General features: G+C 44.5%; 1 protein-coding gene across 7 annotated transcripts in view; it reads left to right on the top strand.

The window, feature by feature from the left end:
• The window catches only part of LOC137435788 (AT-rich interactive domain-containing protein 4B), a 198,729-nt gene that overhangs the window by 15,948 nt on the left and 163,107 nt on the right, over positions 1 to 19,674 (top strand). For all 7 annotated transcript variants that reach the window (XM_078785606.1, XM_078785603.1, XM_068129745.2 and 4 more), the window contains exon 2: positions 18,579 to 18,629. Coding sequence is in view for 6 of the 7 variants with exons in the window: in XM_078785603.1 (XP_078641729.1) it covers positions 18,624 to 18,629 (6 nt within the window). In the remaining variant the exon portion in view is untranslated. The remainder of the gene's footprint in view (positions 1 to 18,578; positions 18,630 to 19,674) is intronic.

The following is a 19,674-nucleotide window of genomic DNA, read 5'->3' as shown; positions in this document are numbered from 1 at the left end:
CGCTCAGCGCTCGGAGGTCGCGACTTGTCTTTCCAAGCTGGGGGCGCATCTGACGTCACGTCCGGTAAGTGGCTGCGCATATCCGGCGGGGAGTGACACGCCCTCGGCTCGTTAGCTCCGCCCCAGATGGAATCGGCCCGCCGCTTCTCACTGGCTGCGGGGGGTTACCGGGCTCCGCCCCTGACGAGGAGCTGACAGCCAGCCCCTTCGTGGTAACCCCGTGGAGCGCATGGGCAATGGTGGCTAACCAAGCCGGAGTGAGGACGCACACTCCCCGCGCCGCGCCGCCCCCCTCTGTTGTTGTAGTTGTTGTTGTAGTTGTTGTTGTTGTTGTTGTTTCATGGGGAAGATGGGAGGAGGTATGGGGAGGTCCTAAACTCACTACTGGTGCCATACAATCACATTCTGGTGCAACGAAGAGTCAGAATTAATGGAAACGAGTCCTTAACTGACATAGACTAAGAATAACTAGCAAGATGTCCGAAAGTTGTCTACGTGAGATGCGGTGGACCTGGGTACGACATTTAATGGGGGAAGAAGGGGAAGGTCGGTTCTACAGAGTGTTGTTTACAGACAATGGGACTAGGGAATGGGGGATTGGGGATAGTTGGGGAGTATTGGGGAAATAGGGGAATATTTACAAGCGGATATGGAGGCCAAATGCCATATCCGCAACAATATATATATATATATATATATATTATGATGTATATATATATATATATTATGATGTATAAATATATATATATTATATATATATTGTTGCGGATCTCTCGAAGCCCGTCGACGTACAGAGGGGGGGGTTATTCCCTTTTCCCCCTCGGGTCTTCGAGTCCACGAGGCCGAGTCGCCACTCCCGTAGCGAGCGTGTGGAAGGGTATCGGGTCGAGTCCACACTTGTTCCAGGCCTAGCATGTGGCATTCTAGCCCAAAGAACACCTAACTCACTGGCCTGCTCAACGCATACTAACACAGGAAAGGAGACTACACTTACATTTAATAAGAAATAACTGAACTAAAGCGAGGCTACACGTTGTGGTTCAACTACCTACGAGGGGGGTCATCCTTTATTCGCAAAACTGCAACAATATATATATATATATATATATATATATATATATATATATATATATATATATATATATATATATATATATATATATTGACAGTTGTGACAGTAACATTTGTAATCGTAACTTTGTCATCCTCTGGTAAAGTTTGACGAAGATCGCTGAAAGTGTTCATGAGTTATCACACTCACATATAAACATACAAACAAACAAATAAGACAGACCTACATATGATGAAAAATGTACATTTCCATCATAACAAACAGACAGGGATGAAAACCACCTTCGACAAAAAACGTCCACCTTCGGTGGCTGAGGTAAAGAAATCAGATTCAGAGAAACAAAAAAATAATTAGGGGAGTTGAGGGGAATAATTAGCATTTGGTTGGGGTACATGAAGTGAAGGGTTGGGCATTGGTGTTAACTTGCATTTGGTTGGAGGACATGAGGGGAAGCAAGGAGGATGGTCCCGTGTGCCAGCATTAGTACAGGATTGAACTAAATGACTAATGGGATATGTTCAAACAAGACAGCAATACCACCCATCACTTTCAAACAGCAGGTACCATTTTAAAAGAGATTCTAACATGGGTCTCCCTTGAGGGATGCGACTCAAACTTTGGTGCGATTCGGACTGTGACTGTGACCGTTACCATGTGTACCCATTCTGGAACTGGAACTCTGATGTGGGAGTTACATTTTTAAACTTTTGCCAAATTTAACTGACAACGGCACACACGTTTATATATGTACTTTGTTTACTTTATCACCTTAACATTGTCTTGAATGTCAATTTGTAAATTTATTTTCAAAAACGACAAAAAAGGCAATGACACCGCTGTTGACTGAATCGCCATGGCTTAAAAGCATCAATTGATAAGGAACAGATGGCTTGGCAAGTGATTGGCAATGTATACAGCAATTCTTAGGTATGAAGATCAGCGATCAGCAATGTATAAAGCGATTCGTTGGTATGAAGGTGTATCGTACAGAAATCATTACGACCTACCTGTTCCAAGGCAAGGATTTTTGATTAGGCTGAAAGAAAATGGCAGATTAAGACCCCTGCGAGGTGAACGTGGGCTGATCAAGGGTAAGCCTGTTTTTCATTTTCATTTAATAAGCCCGTTAATTTATCTTCAAAATTGGTGTTTAAATGTACCCAAACACCCATTTTTTAAAAACATTTTTGCACTACCTTGGAGTTCCCTTGGTATGCCTGCAAAGTTTTGGGTTGCTAGGTTTCATTGTTTTGGAGTTATGGAGGGCACACACACACACACCAACACACACCAACACACAATCTTTCACTAATATAGATGTCATGCTGCTGCCACAGTATGTAAGATGAAAATCTTGTCCCAGCTTGATTTGATTCCCTGCCCCCCTGCCCCCAGCCAGTTCCTTCATAATAGTGCAAATCTATCCCATATCACAACTACAGTATGAGAGATAAGGTCCATGATCCTCCTCACATAAGACTGGTGCTTGGATCTCTACAGGTTTTGCAAATTTTTCTTCAGGCACTGTATGTTCAGATTTCGGCACTCGCTGCATGTGTCTAATATCCTCTTTTTAAAAGACCCTTTTGATAGTTGCATCACTATCGTCTCACGCATGAGACTTGGTGGAATCAGCAAGAGCCTTGACATCTTTGAGGTTTATACAAGTCAGGTTAACTTTTCCATCCTTGACAAGGACCTTTTAAATATGAAACGATTTTGTTAGAACATTGTTAGATGTGTGAAGGTTGCAAGGAAAATCAACTGAGACGACAACTGTAAATCTGTTTTGGCACAAATTAATGACACTGATGACCAAGGAAATAGATAGGTGGGTTCATTTGATGATCCTTCGAGAGTGACAGGGTGGGACAGAGATTTTCCAGAATTGAAGACATGTTTCACTTATCAAAGCAGTCTATGCAGTTGTTGTATGCGTATCATAGGGATGGCAGTGCTGTACGACACAATGTGGAGTCATCTGAAAAAAAGAATCGGGGTGTTTTCCAGAGCATCGGAGAGGTCATTAATATAGAAGAGGAATAAGACAGGGCCCAAAACACTGCCGTGGGGAACTTCACCTCCTTTGGGAGAGGGGAGGAGAGGGTTCCATTGATGGCAACACGTTGACTGCATAAGTGGAGGAAGTCAGAAATCCAGGAATGAAGGTGGCCTCCTTTGCCTATTGTTGGTATTTGATTTGGTCTGTGTTTGCACCCTTCTTGTGGATGGGAGTGATGTTTGCTGACTCCCAGACAGAGGGGATGCAGCCAAAGGAGAAGGACAAACTGAACAGGGAAGATATAGGGGGAAGTAATAACAGCAGTGCAGGATTTGAGAACAAGCATACTGATGCCATCTGGGCCCATCGCCCAAGCAGGGTCAAGGCTGGACAGAAGTTTCTCTGCCTTCTCTGGTGAGAATGACAGAGTCCAGTAGATAGTGGGTGTGTCTGAATAATATGGGGGCAAAGCAAGATTGGTTGGATACATGATATTTCAAGGCAAAGACAGAGTTTAGACATTCTGTCTTATCTTTGGCATACTCTGCAATACAGACTTTGAAGTGAGGGATAGGATGGAGAAGGAGCAAGTACCAGAGGCAGACTTGACAAGGTGCCACCATGACCTGGAGGAGGGAGAGTGGTTCGAGAGTGCAGCCTTGATATTTGCAAAATTATGTTTTATGGCTTGTCTTAGGATAGACACATTTGTTTCGAGTCTTAAAGAATGAAAGAAAGTTACCCTCATTCAGATTAGCTTTCCATCCGGAGAAAGCAAGCTGCCCCACTGCAATTGGCTCCACAGTGTACCTTGGTTGATAGGATGGATAGGAAAGTCAGATGGAATGGAATAAACTGGTGCATGAGAGAAAATAGTCTTTTGTGAAAGTATTCCCATGCAGAATCGATATCAGGTGCTTTGGAGATGGTGTTCCAATCATTTTGTGATGGGGTTGACTGAAGTCCTTGCCAGTTGGCCTGTGCATACAGCCATACCATGTGTCATCGAGGTTGCTCTTTTACAACAGTCATACAAATAAGGCAATTAACAATAAAGTGAGAAAAGCAGAGCCAATGGTGGCAGGCGAACCTGACCACACAATCTGCCGTCTGAGCTGTGGGAAAATTACATGCTTGGTCAGGGTTGCCCAGGTAGCTCAGATGGCAGAGCACTGGTGCGGTTCACCAGAGGACCTGGGTTCGATTTCTGGTCAGGGCATGTAATTTTCCCACATACAGTCACGTGAAAAAGGAAGTACACCCCATGTAAAGTTTTGACCTTTTCAACATATTTCAACATACAGCTATTTGATCTTCATTTCAACAATATTGACAGATAAAGGTGATATAATATAACAAATATCATGAAACATTTACATTTTGTAGTCCATTGTATAATTTAAATAAACATAAATGCAAAATTCGCACGTGGAAAAAGTAAGTACACCCCTACATTTATCACTACTTCAAATACCTAAAATTAGAATCAGGTGCACCAGCTCAGGTGCAAATGATTAGAACATCGTTAGAGAGGATCTTGGAGGAACCTGTCTTATTTAAACCTCAGACATTTAGTTTGGTTTGCTCTTTGTTGTTGAAGTGTGCGGCGTCACCATGCCTAGATCAAAAGAGCTCTCTGAGGCCTTCAGAAAGAAGGTTATAGATGCCTACGAGTCTGGGAAGGGATTTAAAAAGATCTCCAAACAATTTGAAATCAACCAGTCGACTGTCCGGAAGATCATCTACAAGTGGAGAAGATTCCAAACAACTAACAACTTGTTCAGGCCAGGCCACCCCAGCAAGTTCAGCCTGAGAGCAGACCGCAAGATGCTGAAAGAATTCTCTAAGGACCCCAGAATGTCATCACGGGACCTACAGGTAGCTCTTGCCACTGTTGATGTCAAAGTGCACGACTCTACCATTAGAAAGAGGCTGCACAAATTTGATCTACATGGGAGGTGTGCCAGGAGGAAACCTTTGCTGTCCAGAAAGAACATTAGGGCAAGACTAAAGTTTGCCAATAAACACCTATGCAAAGACCAGCACTTCTGGAACAATGTGCTCTGGACAGATGAGTCAAAGGTAGAGCTATTTGGCCACAGCACCAGAAGACATGTTTGGCGAAAACGAAAGACAGAATTTGACCACAAGAACCTGATACCAACTGTAAAGCATGGTGGTGGAAATATTATGGTTTGGGGCAGATTTGCTGCATCAGGGCCTGGGCAGGTCACCATCATAGAATCCACTATGAATTCGTCATTGTACCAGAGGGTGCTCGAGGATAATGTGAGGCCATCTGTCGGAGGGTTGAAGCTCAACCAAAGGTGGACCTTGCAACATGACAATGACCCTAAACATACCAGTAAATCCACCAAGGAATGGCTGAAAAGAAAGAAATGGAGGGTTCTGGAATGGCCAAGTCAAAGCCTGGATCTAAATTCCATCGAGATGATGTGGGGGGATTTGAAACAAGCTGTGCATGCAAGAAACCCCTCAAACATCGCACAGCTGAAAGAATTCTGCATGGAGGAGTGGGCAAAAATTTCTCCCAGTCGATGTCAGAGACTGGTAGACAATTATAAGAAACGCCTACTTGAGGTTGTTTCTGCCAAACGGGGCAATCCCACCTATTAGAGGCAAGGGTGTACTTACTTTTTCCACATGTGAAATTTGCATTTATGTTTATTTAAATTATACAATGGGCTACAAAATGTAAATGTTTCATGATATTGGTTATATTATATCACCTTTATCTATCAATATTGTTGAAATGAAGATCAAATAGCTGTATGTTGAAATATGTTGAAAAAGTCAAAACTTTACATTACTTTACTTTACAGTCAAAACAAAACTTTACAAAACTTTACTTACTTTTTCACGTGACTATATCAATTAATCAGTTATAATTCTGCTCATTTATACAATTGTGTTTCTACGCCCCCAGTGGTGTTTGTAATAGCGGACATGGATTTGTCCCCCCCCCCATTGGAGAAAGTCTCTCCCATGATCAGGCCGTTGGTGCTCCTATGGTTGGCAGTGAATGCCCTGGAAGCAGTGAGGGAAAGAGTGGAAATTCTTTGTGGGAAAATTACATGCTTGGTCAGGGTCGCCCAGATAGCTCAATTGGCAGAGCACTGTTATGGTCAGGGTATGGACCTGGATCTGATTCCTGGTCTGGGTGTGTAATTTTCCCACATATGTCAATTAATTAGTTATAATCTTGTTCATTTATATTATGTATATAATATGTTCATTTATATTTATATTATGTTAAATATAAATGCGAAGAAATGCGGGCAAGGGGGTTAACAAGGGGAGATGCAGAAAATAGGGCAAAATGGAGAAGATTGTCATGGGGACCACAAGGCTAACCCCTGCTCTTGCAGGGAAAATGGCCTTAAAATGCCTGTTGTTGTTGTTGTTGTCGTTGTCGTCGTTGTTGTTGTTGTCGTTGTTGTCGTCGTTGTTGTTGTCGTTGTTGTCGTCGTTGTTGTTGTCGTTGTTGTTGTCGTTGTTGTTGTCGTTGTTGTTGTTGTTGTTGTTGTCGTTGTTGATGATGTTGATGTTGTTGTTGATGATGTTGTTGTTGATGATGTTGTTGTTGTTGTTGATGATGTTGTTGTTGTTGTTGATGATGTTGTTGTTGTTGTTGTTGTTGATGATGATGATGTTGTTGATGATGTTGTTGTTGTTGTTGTTGTTGTTGTTGTTGTTGTTGTTGTTGATGATGATGATGATGATGTTGATTATGATGATGATTATGATGATGATGATGTTGATTATGATGATGATGATGATGTTGTTGATTATGATGATGATGATGAATGATCGTTTTAAGGCCATTTTTCCCCGCTAGAGCAGGGGTTAGCCTTGCGGGCCCCATGACAATCATGGTTCCCTGTTTGAGGCAATGTTTTTATGGCCGGATGCTCTTCCTGACGCCAACCCTTGGTCACGCTCTTACGATGCGCATGGATACAGTGTGCCTATTCTGAATTGGGGTACACACCGTGATCATTCATCCCAGCAAGCTGGTACTCAATTTGCCGACCTCGGAAGGATGACAGGCTGAGTCAACCCCCCTGGCGTTAATTCAGCGATCGACCGGGATTCGAACCCAGGATCCTAGGATCCCAAGCCGGCACCCTAACCGCTAAGCCAACACTGGGCTGTTGTTGTTGTTGTTGTTGTTGTTGTTGTACAGGGTGTCTCAAAATAGATGGAACCCATTAACATGATAATAATTTATTACTCAGACAAGAAACTCCAAAAAAGATTAAATTTCCTGGAAGCTCATATGATAACAATTTAAAAACTGAAGATTTGAGGTCTCCAGCTCAAAGGATACATTTATTAGAGCACATGTTCCAAATGACCGCCTTTGCGCCTTAGACACACTTGAAGCCGACGAGCGAAGTTGTCAATCACCCTGACACACTCTTTCTTCCTGATGGCACGAATCTTCTGGGTGATGGCCACTTTCAGTTCAGAAATGGATTGAGGATGATTCTCATACACGTGGTCCTTCAAGAACCCCCAGAGATAAAAATCTGGGGGGTTTAGATCGGGTGAATGCGGAAACCACTCGGGTTCGCGGCACCTGCTGATCAGCCGATCAGGGAATCGGTGGTCCAGCCACTCCATCGTGATGTTGGCTGTATTTGGACTGTGGAGTTGCCCCATCTTGTTGGAACCATTGCACATCTCGATTCATGCCACGACGTCTCCCAAGTCCCCTCCAGAACTTGTTGAGCACCACAATGTAACGCTCGTTTGTGACAGTGACTGCCTCCTCGTCTGCGTCTTCAAACCAAAACGGGCCGATTATGCCATGTTTTGAGATGGCCACCCAGGCCGTGCATTTCACAGAGTGCAAGGGCCTCTGAAGCACCTCGTCTGGGGCTTGTGTGCCCCAGAACACATTGTTCTTGCTATTGACATGCCCACAGAGCAAGAAGTGTGCTTTGTCGCTGAACCAAACATCATCAAGAAAGTCAGGATCCTCTTCGATCTTGTTCTCGAACCACCGGCACATCACAACACGTTTTGCCATGTCAGCTGGTGAGAGTTTATGCTTGATCTGGATCTTGTATGGGTACAGCTGAAGATCCTTGATCAAGATTCTTTGCACTGACACACGTGAAAGACCCAGCTCTTGGCTACGTCTTCGGATGGACTTTTTCGGGCTCCTTCCGACAGAATGTCTCACCGCATTCACATTGTCAGGAGATCTTGCAGTCAGCTTCCTGCCAGAACTGGGTGTTTCTGCCTTCTTGTTGAGGTTGTTTACTGATCCAGTGGCTTGAAATTTGTGTGCCCAACGATAAATTTGGTTTTTCTGGCGATAGTTGTTGAATTTGAACTTCCTGCGAAATTTTGCTTGGACCGTTTTGAATGATTTTGTCTCCAAATAAGTAGTGACGCAAAATATTTTTTCCTCCTTTGTCCAAGGCATTTTGATTGATAATTATTAGTTGTTATGGTCTCCTCTCTTCAAATCTGAAAAAAAGAACAAGAACATTAATATTGGTTGAATTATTAGCAGTGACATGGTTCCATGTATTTTGAGACACCCTGTATATTTATATTATGTTCATAACATTTATATTACTAGGGCATGCCCGTACTATATATATATCTAAAATTATATCCCCCCCCTCTATTTACATGAAATGGTTTGGTCCATTCGCAAAGCCAAAGCGGACGGCTTGCGAGTACGGTGACAATCCCCCCCCTCTATTTACATGAAATGGTTTGGTCCAAAGCGAACGGCTTGCGAGTACGGTGACAATCCCCCCCCCCCCTCTATTTACATGGAATGGTTTGGTCCAAAGCGAACGGCTTGCGAGTACGGTGACAATCCCCCCCCTCTATTTACATGCAATGGTTTGGTCCAAAGCGAACGGCTTGCGGAGTTTGGTAAAGAAATCGCCATAGCTCGGTAACTACTTGTCCGATTAATTTAAAACCTTGAAAAGGCACATCCTCGGGTCCCCAGCAATATACCTGGCAAGTTTCAAGTATATCGGACCGGTAGTTGTCGAGAAACAGCGGTCGCATACAGACACACACACAGACACACACACAGAGATTACTGGAATTATATTTATATTATGCTCATTTATAATTAGTTATAATCCCCCCGCAGCCCATGACAGCCAAACAGCTCCTTAGCTGTCGTCCCGCCGGGGAGGTCTCCACACCAGGCTTCGTCGCCTCAGGCTTTTACACAGCCTCATGGGTCGCCGAGGGTCTCCACATCGCAGGACGCCCTAACAGACCCCAATGCCGATGGGCTCCCAATTTCCAGACACCACTGGCTATCAAACAGTTTTAACTCCTGGCAATTACCGCAGAGGGGGCCGCAGTCACCGCTCCTCCAGAGCTTGATCCGTACCTGCGGACACACACACCTTCCCCATCCACAAAATCCACAAAAACATTTCCTCCCCCGCTGCCATTCAATTCTCAACCACATATTTCAATAAAAGATGGCACAAAAAGATGCTGCCATGGTCTGCTTACATGTGAAATCCCCATTTACATTTCACTCACATTTCAACAATGACTCAATTTTCATCTCCATCCTCACAACCACACAAAAACCTCTACACATAAACAAACGCCACCTACAAGACAAGACACTTTGTGGCACACACACCAATCCCCTCACCGGCCATGCCATCATTCTCACCCCCCCCCCCCCCCCATTCCAAATTCTCATGTCCCAATTTATATGAGCAAGTACCAAAGCCCTGGGACAGTAAACGTGAAGGTACCTTGCCTTTACCTTGATGTGCAGGTAGTTGCAGGTTGGCCGGGTCCAAGAGTGCCATCCACCCTACTGAATCCCAAAATTTATCCCATGGGGCCTATTAAATTTCACCAAATTTCCTTTCATCCGACTGTACTGGCAAGTATGTGGATCCGCCTCCTCCGGTGACCTTTACTACACTACTACCATTGGCTATGACAGCTCCGCCCCTCTACCGTGCAAGGGCCATCGGGACAAGTTGAGCAGCTGAAACGCCAACACAGCCCATGAGTGTCCATAAGGGTGCGACTCACCATCCATCCTTTGGTCTCCCGTGAGGACCACTACTCCACTAGCCCCAGCTGGCCAATGTGGTGAGCACCTGCTGCCAACTCCACCATTCCCAAGGCCTCAGACCTGGGGGGTACGGTCTCAGTGCGTGGCATCCTCATCACGTCCCCTGCACCTCTCACATCCCCAGTCCACTCACATGCGGCCCAGTGCCCACCCATACTTGACCACGCCCAATGTCTAGTTGACAGCCCGCTCTCCCAGGAGACTCAATCCCAGAAGACATGGTCCACACACCTAGGACACCCATAACACCACGTTGACCTCCAGACTACCAAACTACATCACCACAACCACCGCGGCCTAATATTGGAGACGTCGCCCCCGCAGCCAGTTGAAGGCTGTGTCCTGCAAACCTATGAATTTTATCCCAGCCGTAAGCTTTCCTGTGCGCACATAATCTCCTCAGAAAAAAGGAATTTAAATTTAACAACGCGATTTTTTTTTTTTTTTTTTTGGTGTTCTTCCCGACACCAATTGATTATAAAATTTAGACCTCGGTACTACGATCCCCTCCCCCTCGATGAGAGAAAGACGATCATTTAAAATTTGGATTCCGAAAGCTGAGCGCAATTTGCGCTCAGCGAGTGTGGCACTTGCACCCCAGACACCGAGTGTCCCACAGGGTTTGATTACCGCTCCTGACACCACTTGTCGTGCCACCAGTGAATAAGATCACAGGTGGCAGATAGCGGAACAGTTTAAACTCCGAGGTGGTCAAGCTGGAAATTGGCGGTCAGTCCGTTGTGCGTGGACGAAGGAAACAAGGGTGCTTACCGGCATGGACGAAAGCCACAGGATGTATTCCTCAAACCCACAAACACAGAAACTAGACGAGGAAAATCAACAATACAACAATTAAAAATTCCACAATAAGAAATTTAATGAAATAAAGGTAAGACAATAAAAATGAATGCTAAGGTAAAACTATAAATCTTACTCAAGGGACCCTCCATGCTGACATGAATACGGACAAGGGGAAAGATAAAAGAAAAAGAAATGTTCTTGGTCGGCCAACACTCAGCTCCGACCTCGGAGGACTTTTGGACGCTTGGTGGTCGTTAAATGGGTTTGGTCGGTCGACGAATGGACCGAGCGTCGACGCGTCCACAATGGCGCCGGTCAACCACGCAAGCACCCCGAGCTGCGAAGCGGCTGCAAGACGTCCTCCTTTCTCACTCCTTGCCAGAATGCACAGCGTGGCCACAGCTCCCCTGAAGAGCACAACAGATCAACCACACCTCTTTCCACGTTTATTCCAAGTAGCACAAAGGCTCCGAAATTCACTTCACCAGCAGCCACGGGCATGAAGCAGCCGTCCGCCGGCGCAACCAGGACGAGAGAGAGAGAGAGAGAGAGACAGACAGAGTAGATAGATTCTTCTTATCAAGCTGAGGCCTGAAATAGTGCCAAAAAAAAGTTTCGTTCCGAACTCGTGGGACTACGATTTCTATACATTTTTTTATTGTATATAACATGCCTGACCTTGTGTTAAAAGTTTAACTCTGAAATCCTGCCAGTTTCCGTGAACGACCACGTCAAACTAGGTCATGTAGAGTCAAAAAGGAGGATTTTTAGCTCCGGTGCCGACTTTGTGGCGTGGTATCTCCGTCAGTACATATAATTCAGCCTAGGAATTTATGCTCGGCACAGCCCTCCCATGGTTCTGTGGCCCTGTCAGTTTTGAAGGCTCTTACTTACGCACGCATCATACAGCGGAAATGTAAAAAAATGTACTTTTGTCGTACGTACCTACTGTAAAATTCAATGAATTTCTCCGAAATTAACCCAAAATATTTTCGAAACCATCAGAGATATCCTCTCGAAAATGGGTAAGCTTGGCATATGGAAGGGATACTGCTTATTGACGACGTTTCGTGGTTGTCTGGAAAACAACTGATGAAGGGGGCGACACTAAAAATGCCTCCAAATGCGCATATGGGGACCGCATGATGACCAGGGATAGCATAGTGAATGTAGAGTAGGGAAGCTTGGTATTATGGTCGGCGGTATGAATCCGATGAATACATGATAATCCATTGATACAATAAGTATCAATCCATAGATAATAAGGCACACACCTGAAGTAAATCGCATGATAGTTTATTCACCGTCGTGTCAATACGCAAAGATACAGGCTTCGATGTATGCGAAAATTCTGAATGTCCACGGGCTCAAGTAGCACAAATCTTCTTAAAATTTCAAGGCAATCGGATGAAAATTGATGATTTTAGAAATTCGACAAAGTTGCTGAACTTTGACCTATGTTGACCTATTGACCTTTTGATCCCAAAAACAATAAGCTTCTTGCTTATGATCAACTCTACCATTTGGTAAAATTTCGTGAAGATCGGTTGAAAATTGTGACCTGTAGGCGCCTGACTGACAGACAGACAGACAGACGACAGACAGACAGACAGACAGACAGACAGACAGACAGAAAAACAGACAGACAGACAGAATAACGCACAAGATCAAGCAATATACTTGAAAAATCTCAGGTAGAATTAATCAGCAATTATTTAGCTCAGGTAGAACAGCAAGGTGATAGTGAGCATTTTATTATTAAAATTAGTATACAGTGCACGTTTTTATGCCTCCGCAGGACGGTTGTCCGTCCGGTTGTCGGTCCGTACCAGACTTTTGTTTCCAGAATAACCGCTTATGGGATTGGCTTATTGGTATGAACTGTAATAATTGGTATGATAACAAAATTGGTATGAACTGTAATGCAAAGATGAACTGGTTCGATTTTGGGTTGAAAAGGTCAAAGGGACCATGGTCATGTGACCTTTAATTTAAAATCTTGGTTACCACAACTTGTGGATGAGAGAAGGGATTTCAATCAAACTTGACAGTAAATATCGCGGATGCTTCTTCATGGTGGTCGAACCCTTCTCCCTTCTTCCCCCAATGCAATTCGGGGGCAAAATCTTCCCCATTCTGTCCTGCTTGCCCGGATTCGTCAGGTCAGCGCTTTATTAGGGTCAGAGTGCCGATTGGTCCCCATGGACCGTCCCTTTCCCTCTTGTCCCTGTTTCTCTCTTTCTCAAACTCTGACGTGGCCCTGACTTGGTGAAGGTGGGTCACACCATCCTAGATGTGGGGGATCTCTGGGTCGTTTCTGGGAGATCGATCCGCTGTCTTTGTGTCACGGGCTTGTTCGAGAGAACTGTCCGAAGTGACACAACAACAACCAAATTTGACACCACAATGGCCTGCTGTGCAAAGATGGACAGATTAAATTTTTGGGTGTAACAGGACTTGTGCCCTTTGAAAATATTTTTGCAGATCATAACGAGTTTGAAACATCTGAGGTTTTACCTCTGTCATGTGACCTTTAATCGAGATCAAACGTAAATAGTGGGTTGACATCGAACGCAGGCGGACGCATATCCAATATCACCCACCGATGCAGACATTTGTTACGTGTTCCGCCCCGACCTCCTGGTCTCGGTACACCTCCGAACCCCGGGAGGAGCCAAGGCAGAAAAAATATATGTTATTCCGTGTCAAAATCAATATGGAAACCACACGCAGAGGTATCCACAACCAAAGAATATATTAAAGTGTACACAGGAATCACGACACAACAATGCTAGCAATCAACCATACAATCAATATCTTAAGATGGTACCATCTTCTTTAGTAACCGAACTCAAACTCACGGCACTCCCAGGGAATGGAACAGAGCCCTCCTCAATGTCTCTATAACACAATGGTGCTCCCGGCGAAGAGGCGATGAGGCGATGAGGTGAGTAAGGAGGTGTAGGCAAGGCGGGGATCGTCGTCACGTGGTCCCAACCAACAGCAAATTAGCGGTGGAAAGAGGAATCCCAAAGACTCGATCCAAACGTGCACCTTCACCGTTCAACCGGCGAACTGCACAGTATTCTTCAAACGCCGCTGTCGCATACACACATCCTCGGCAAAACCTTGTTCCGCGAACGACGCGCGAGGTTCCCAAAATGGCGGACGGCTCTTACTCGAGCCGCAGCCTCTAGGCGAGGATTCTCCGGAATCTCACGCCTGTACCTGACTTTTCAGGCTTTTTCACTACTCCAGTGATAACACCAATCGCACGAGATTCCTTTCAAGGACTCAAAGTTCACTCGCGATGTACGCTCGACCACACTAGCTATGGAGCTTCTACAAACGCGTCTTTCCACCTCTTCCTCTTCCTCTCCTCTTCCTCTCTCCGTCGTCGTCTTCCGGGTTCCTGTCTCTTTTTCATGAGCGCTTTTAACCTTTTAACCACAATAACCATTTCCCTTAAACAACAATAACCATAATACTTAGAACCAACAATAATAATAATAACAACAATAATAATTAGTGCCGAATCCGTAACACATTGTACAACAGAGCTCGTTTCGTCTCACCCTGCACAATAACTTGGGGTATAATAATTAGCAGTGTAGGTAGATCCTAGACACGTGGAGGTAGATCCTAGACTCGTGGAGGTAGATCCTAGACTCGTGGAGGTGTATCCTAGACTCGTGGAGGTAGATCCTAGACTCGTGGAGGTGTATCCTAGACTCGTGGAGGTAGATCCTAGACTCGTGGAGGTAGATCCTAGACTCGTGGAGGTGTATCCTAGACTCGTGGAGGTGTATCCTAGACTCGTGGAGGTAGATCCTCGACTCGTGGAGGTGTATCCTCGACTCGTGGAGGTGTATCCTCGACTCGTGGAGGTGTATCCTAGACTCGTGGAGGTAGATCCTAGACTCGTGGAGGTAGATCCTAGACTCGTGGAGATAGATCCTAGACTCGTGGAAGTATATCCTAGACCCGTGGAGGTAGATCCTAGACTCGTGGAGGTAGATCCTAGACTCGTGGAGGTAGATCGTAGACTCGTGGAGGTGTATCGTAGACTTGTGGAGGTGTATCGTAGACTCGTGGAGGTGTATCGTAGACTCGTGGAGGTGTATCGTAGACTCGTGGAGGTGTATCGTAGACTCGTGGAGGTGTATCGTAGACTCGTGGAGGTGTATCGTAGACTCGTGGAGGTGTATCGTAGACTCGTGGAGGTGTATCGTAGACTCGTGGAGGTGTATCGTAGACTCGTGGAGGTGTATCGTAGACTCGTGGAGGTGTATCGTAGACTCGTGGAGGTAGATCCTAGACTCATGGAGGTGTATCATAGACCCGTGGAGGTGTTGGTGAACTCGACGTTGACCAGATGCTGGTGTCTGTTGGCAAGATTGTGACACTCACCGTCCAATTGCAGCCACGTCTGCAGGCATTCACGATATTTACTCCATCTAAGAGGCGTAAGTGGCGAAGTTATGTCATTCACGACGTGTTCAAAGTGCATGAAGCACTTTAAACGCGATTTTCCCGATGCCATGACTAAACATTCAGCGCGACATGGGCGCCGCCATTTTGGATGTCATGTGACCCAAGCAAGTGTTCTGATAGGCCTCGATTCAAAATTAGTGCCTTCGATGCAAGACAAAGTAGTGTGACATAAACGCGTGGAAAACTTTCAAACTGGCAGGATCTGTTAGTTAAACTTTTTGTATGTGCTACAACTCAGCACGTACTCAGATTACCAGTGATTATTTTTTAGTCTCTCAGACCTCGGAACGGGATTGAACGATACACGGTGTCAGCTTGAGGCCTACTGCCCGAGCTGCTTGCTCTGACATCACACTTGGCCGATCGCTGAGCTGCATCAAATCATCCCATGTCTCTATGATCAATGATGAAGCTCGGAGCGTGGCCTGTCCGTTACAATTCCTTCGAGGCGGAGTTTAGTCTCTTTGGGAATGTTCGGATTATGTTGGCGGTGGTGGGGCAGGGTTTAGCACGATGGTGAATGTACTGGATTTCCGTCGGCAACATGTCGGTGTTGTTGGTTAATGGAGAGGATTTTTCATGGCTAGCCGTGTGAAGGTAAAAACGTAGGGGATTGATCATAGGGGGAAGCGCACACTAGGGAAATTATCCTTAAACCCGACCTAATTCGCATGTCTTCACCCCCGTTTGAAGAAGACATAAACAACCTTAAGCTCACAGTTTTTCGACTTATGTACATCGAAATGTCTCTGACATATCCACGGTTCATGCTAATACTACACAACCTTATCTCCACTATGGTATATCATCACCTACCCCCATAAACATAACAATCTATACAGTCACCTGAAAAAGTAAGTACACCCCATGTAAAGTTTTGACTTTTTCAACATATTTCAACATACAGCTATTTGATCTTCATTTCAATAATATTGACAGATAAAGGTGATATAATATAACAAATATCATGAAACATTTACATTTTGTAGTCCATTGTATAATTTAAATAAACATAAATGCAAATTTCGCATGTGAAAAAAGTAAGTACACCCTTGGCTCTAATAGGTGGTGTTGCACCCTTTGGCAGAAACAACCTCAAGTAGGCGTTTCTTATAACTGTCTACCAGTCTCTGACATCGACTGGGAGAAATTTTTGCCCACTCCTCCATGCAGAATTCTTTCAGCTGTGCGATGCTTGAGGGGTTTCTTGCATGCACAGCTCGTTTCAAATCCCCCCACAACATCTTGATGGGATTTATATCCGGGCTTTGACTTGGCCATTCCAGAACCCTCCATTTCTTTATTTTCAGCCATTCCTTGGTGGATATACTGGTATGTTTAGGGTCATTGTCATGTTGCAAGGTCGAACTTCGGTTGAGCTTCAACTTTCCAACAGATGGCCTCACATTATCCTCAAGCACCCTCTGGTACAATGAAGAATTCATAGTGGATTCTATGATGGTGAGCTGCCCAGGCCCTGATGCAGCAAAGCTGCCCCAAACCACAATATTTCCACCACCATGCTTTCCAGTTGGTATCAGGTTCTTGTGGTCAAATGCTGTCCTTGGTTTTTGCCAAACATGTCTTCTGGTACTGTGGCCAAATAGCTCTACCTTTGACTCATCTGTGCAGTGCACATTGTTCCAGAAGTGCTGGTCTTTGCCTAGGTGTTCATTGGCAAACTTTAGTCTTGCCCTGGTGTTCTTTCTGGACAGCAAAGGTTTCCTCCTGGCACACCTCCCATGTAGATCAAATTTGTGCAGCCTCTTTCTTATGGTAGACTCGTGCACTTTGACATCAACAGTGGCAAGAGCTACCTGTAGGTCCCGTGATGACATTCTGGGGTTCTTAGAGACTTTTTTCAGCATCTTGCGGTCTGCTCTCGGGCTGAACTTGCTGGGGCGGCCTGGCCTGAACAAGTTGGCAGTTGCTTGGAATCTTCTCCACTTGTGGATGATCTTCCGGACAGGCGAATGATTGATTTCAAATTGTTTGGAGATCTTTTTAAATCCCTTCCCAGACTCGTAGGCATCTATAACCTTCTTTCTGAAGGCCTCAGAGAGCTCTTTTGATCTCAGCATGGTGACGCCGCACACTTCAACAACAAGGAGCAAACCAAACTAAATGTCTGAGGTTTAATTAAGACAGGTTCCTCCAAGATACTCTTGAACGATGTTCTAATCATTTGCACTTGAGCTGGTGCACCTGATTCAAATTTTAGGTATTTGAAGTAGTGATAAATGTAGGGGTGTACTTACTTTTTCCACATGCGAAATTTGCATTTATGTTTATTTAAATTATACAATGGACTACAAAATGTAAATGTTTCATGATATTTGTTATATTATATCACCTTTATCTGTCAATATTATTGTAATGAAGATCAAATAACTGTATGTTGAAATATGTTGAAAAAGTCAAAACTTTACATGGGGTGTACTTACTTTTTCACGTGACTGTATGTATGTACTGTCTGTTTGTGTATACACTTTTAACGAGAGAGGGGAGGGCAGGGGAGGGCAGGGGAGGGCAGGGGAGGGCAGGGGAGGGCATGGGAGAGGAGAGGAGAGGAGAGGAGAGGAGAGGAGAGGGGAGGGTAGGGTGAGGTGGGGTTTGGGGCTGGGACCAAACACAGATCAAAGATCCCTCGCTTCTCCTCCCCCAGCACTAACAATACAAAACAAATGTAGGAAGTTAAGGAACATTCAAATGAAGGAATGTACTGTAACTGTCATTGACATTCTTTCATCTCCAACACCATATAACAATTGAAGACCATAGAATTATAACCAGGCTAAGTCACATTTTAGTCATTTCGAGAAAAACGTGAAAAATATTTTGAAAAACGGGAAAAACGGGAAAATAAAATAAAATGTGACTTAGCCTGGTTATAATTCTATGGTCTTCAATTACAGCTGAAAGTCAACAGTTCAGCAGGGGATCCCCCCTCCAATCCCCAGTGTAAAATGAGAACATGGTTAAGATACTTGATATGAGGCAATGGCATTAGGTCATTAAAATTCAATGCAGTACTTGGTGTTCTTATGGGAAGTTTGTTAGATTTCTGAAGAAATCATTGTGTTGTTCCTCTGCAGGAAGAGAAAAGTGTTCTGGTGAATAAATAACTTCGAAACATCCAAATGAAGGTATTGATATTGCAACACCCATCTCCCACCCCTCCCCCCCGACCCCATCCTTCCTTCTTGACACTTGCTCACTCTAAAAGCTTATTCCTGATGATCAAAGTTCACCTTTTGCACATGTACATGTGTATCAGTTTGATCATATCAGCTTTTGATATTTAACCATAATTATTTATCAATTATTTTTGATAAAAGTGAAATAGTTTTTGAAGATAATCAAGTGATACAATGAAGATAAAACACTGTGCATACCAATATATACTTATTTGATCTCTCATTCAATGGATGATGACATAATAATAATCTATCTACTATAAATGGATGATGATGATGGTGTGTGTGTGTGTGTGTGTGTGTGTGTGTGTGTGTGTGTGTGTGTGTGTGTGTGTGTGTGTGTGTGTGTGTGTGTGTGTGTGTGTGTGTGTGTGTGTGTGTGTGTGTGTGTGTGTGTTGAGCATACTTTTTGTGTCTATTTATGACGTACGTCTGTGAATTAATTACGTACTATTCAAATGTACCTTTTAACCCTTTGGACTCCTTAGACCTTGGAAGACCCTTTAACACTTGATACCCAAAAGATCCCGATGACCCAAAAGTCCTTGATGACCCAGATGACCCAAAAGTCACAGATGACCAAAACGTCCCCGAGTATCCAAAAGACCCACGAGGACCCAAGACACCCATATCACCCAAAAGTCCTTGATGACCCAAAAGTACTTGATGACCCAAAAGTGCTTGAGGACCCAAAAGGACCCAAAAAGTCCTCAATAACCCAAAATACCCAAAAGTCTTTTTTTTTCTTTTTTATACTGAATCGAGGCTCGTGAAAGAGCTAACATTTATTTCACAAACAAATCAACCAGACAAACAAAATATATAAAAAGAGGGAGCGGAAGACAAGATGGGGAGAGAAGGGGAAGCACACAAACACAACATTTGAGAGCTGGGAGCTGGGAGATGTGTGGGAGGGAGAGGGCTTGGGGGGAGGAGGCATGGGAAGGGGTGGGTGGGGGGGGGGGGGGGGGTGGAAAAAGTATAAAACACAAGG

This window comes from Myxine glutinosa, chromosome 1, assembly GCF_964187855.1.
Source record: "Myxine glutinosa chromosome 1, kmMyxGlut1.1, whole genome shotgun sequence".
NCBI classification, from domain to species: domain Eukaryota; kingdom Metazoa; phylum Chordata; class Myxini; order Myxiniformes; family Myxinidae; genus Myxine; species Myxine glutinosa.
This window is presented reverse-complemented; position numbering and strand designations above follow the sequence as displayed.